Source organism: Gavialis gangeticus, unplaced genomic scaffold (genome assembly GCF_001723915.1).
Source record: "Gavialis gangeticus isolate Ggan-Ray unplaced genomic scaffold, GavGan_comp1, whole genome shotgun sequence".
Classification (NCBI taxonomy): domain Eukaryota; kingdom Metazoa; phylum Chordata; order Crocodylia; family Gavialidae; genus Gavialis; species Gavialis gangeticus.
In genome coordinates, this window is record NW_017728992.1 from 54,146,114 (window position 1) to 54,147,651 (window position 1,538).

General features: G+C 40.2%; 1 protein-coding gene across 1 annotated transcript in view; it reads left to right on the top strand.

Annotated features, from left to right (window-relative positions):
* Positions 1-1,538, top strand: part of SYCP2L (synaptonemal complex protein 2 like) — a 75,165-nt gene that overhangs the window by 38,579 nt on the left and 35,048 nt on the right. Inside the window, exons 16-18 of the mRNA XM_019522537.1 lie at positions 245-366; positions 1,036-1,111; positions 1,201-1,282. Coding sequence (XP_019378082.1) covers positions 245-366; positions 1,036-1,111; positions 1,201-1,282 — 280 coding nt within the window. The remainder of the gene's footprint in view (positions 1-244; positions 367-1,035; positions 1,112-1,200; positions 1,283-1,538) is intronic.

The window sequence follows — 1,538 nt, forward strand, 5'->3', positions numbered from 1 at the left end:
CAGTGTGTGTGTGTGTGTGTGTGTGTGTGTGTGTGTGTGTACACAGACACCAACACTCCCCGGAGAGCGAGATCTATATATGTGTGTGCCTGTATAAAAATAAATAAAATATGATTTGTTCAGTTTAGAGGCATGATGTGGTGTGGTCCTGCTCATTCTGGAAGATGGTTTCCTATATTGGAAGGGAAAGGCCTGTATGGCAAGATGTTTTTGAAATGCTCTCACTTGTACTATTATTTTACAGTAACAACGTGTGAATCCCCTTACCTAGAGCAGACCAAAGATACTTCAAGCACTGAAAAAACAGACTCTTTATCAGACATCCTGGCATCTCAATATAGCGATCAGACAGGGACCCCGCTTGCAGTAAGTTTGTGGGATTCTGTGGAGAGAGAATTCCTACTCCTTTTTTTTTTTTTTAAATAGATGTAGTGGCCAACACTTTGAAATGTGCTTCTGTGACTTAATTCCTAAGGCACTGAGGCCTCTTAGAAAATTATACTTAGTCTTCTGAAATTGGGCACTTCTTGGAAAAGGCAATGCTATTCTCTCTAAACCTAAGCTCAAAAATATTTTGGGTATGTCCTACAGCTGCACTGCTTTCCCCACACTCCTCAGGAGCCCTATTTTTTGAGCCTGTCTCCTCAAAATGAAGTGGTGAAGCCACTGTCACTACTGTTCTTGATCTCAGTCTTTCATACTGGAAGTAAGTGGCAGGGTGCTCCCTGAGTAGGTTTATGCCTTGTTTGTGGCTTTGACATTAGCAGAGCTTGGAGCCAGTAGCTTGGGGCCTGGGTGAGGGCAGCATCTGGGAAGGAGTGTAAACAGTCTGCGACTTCTGCTGAGTTTTCCTGTTCTCACTGTGACTGAGTAGAACCATCATGCATCTACTTGCACAAGTTAATGTTTTCTTCCCATAAGATTTGAACAATGTTTATGAACAATTAATTGTAAATATTTCTGTATTCTCTGTTGATAGTAATGTGATGCTAATGCAGAAGCATGCTTGGTTCATGACTTCATTTCTCTGTTTAGCAGATGATCAGTTCAAGTGTAAGTACAAGCACAGCAAGTCAACAAACTGAGATGAGTGTTACTAACCATGTGCAAGGTCAGGCATGAATTCTTATACTTCATACCTGAATGATATTTGTAAATGGTTTGCTTTTATAGTCTGCAAAAACAAAACTCTTTCAACAGCTCCAGAGACTGAAGCAGTCATTTCCCTAATACCCTCTGCAAAGTTTAAAACTCCATCCCCAAGAATGAGTGATAAACCCAGGTAAGTGATTCTGAAGATTAAAGATCTCCTCTAAAGTGTTCACATTCTCTGAAGGCTTCTGTGCATTTCTTCTTCATAAAATATTCTGAGACTAGTTGTTTCTAAATGAAAACTCCCCTTTTACCACATGAATTAAAAAGAGGAGGAAATGCTGCCTACATGTTTATAGTAGAAAAACTATAATGTAGGACTCCTGGCTGCTGTTTGTACTCTTCCCTCCCCCTTCCCCTTTATTATTTGTGTTAACAATCTGGAT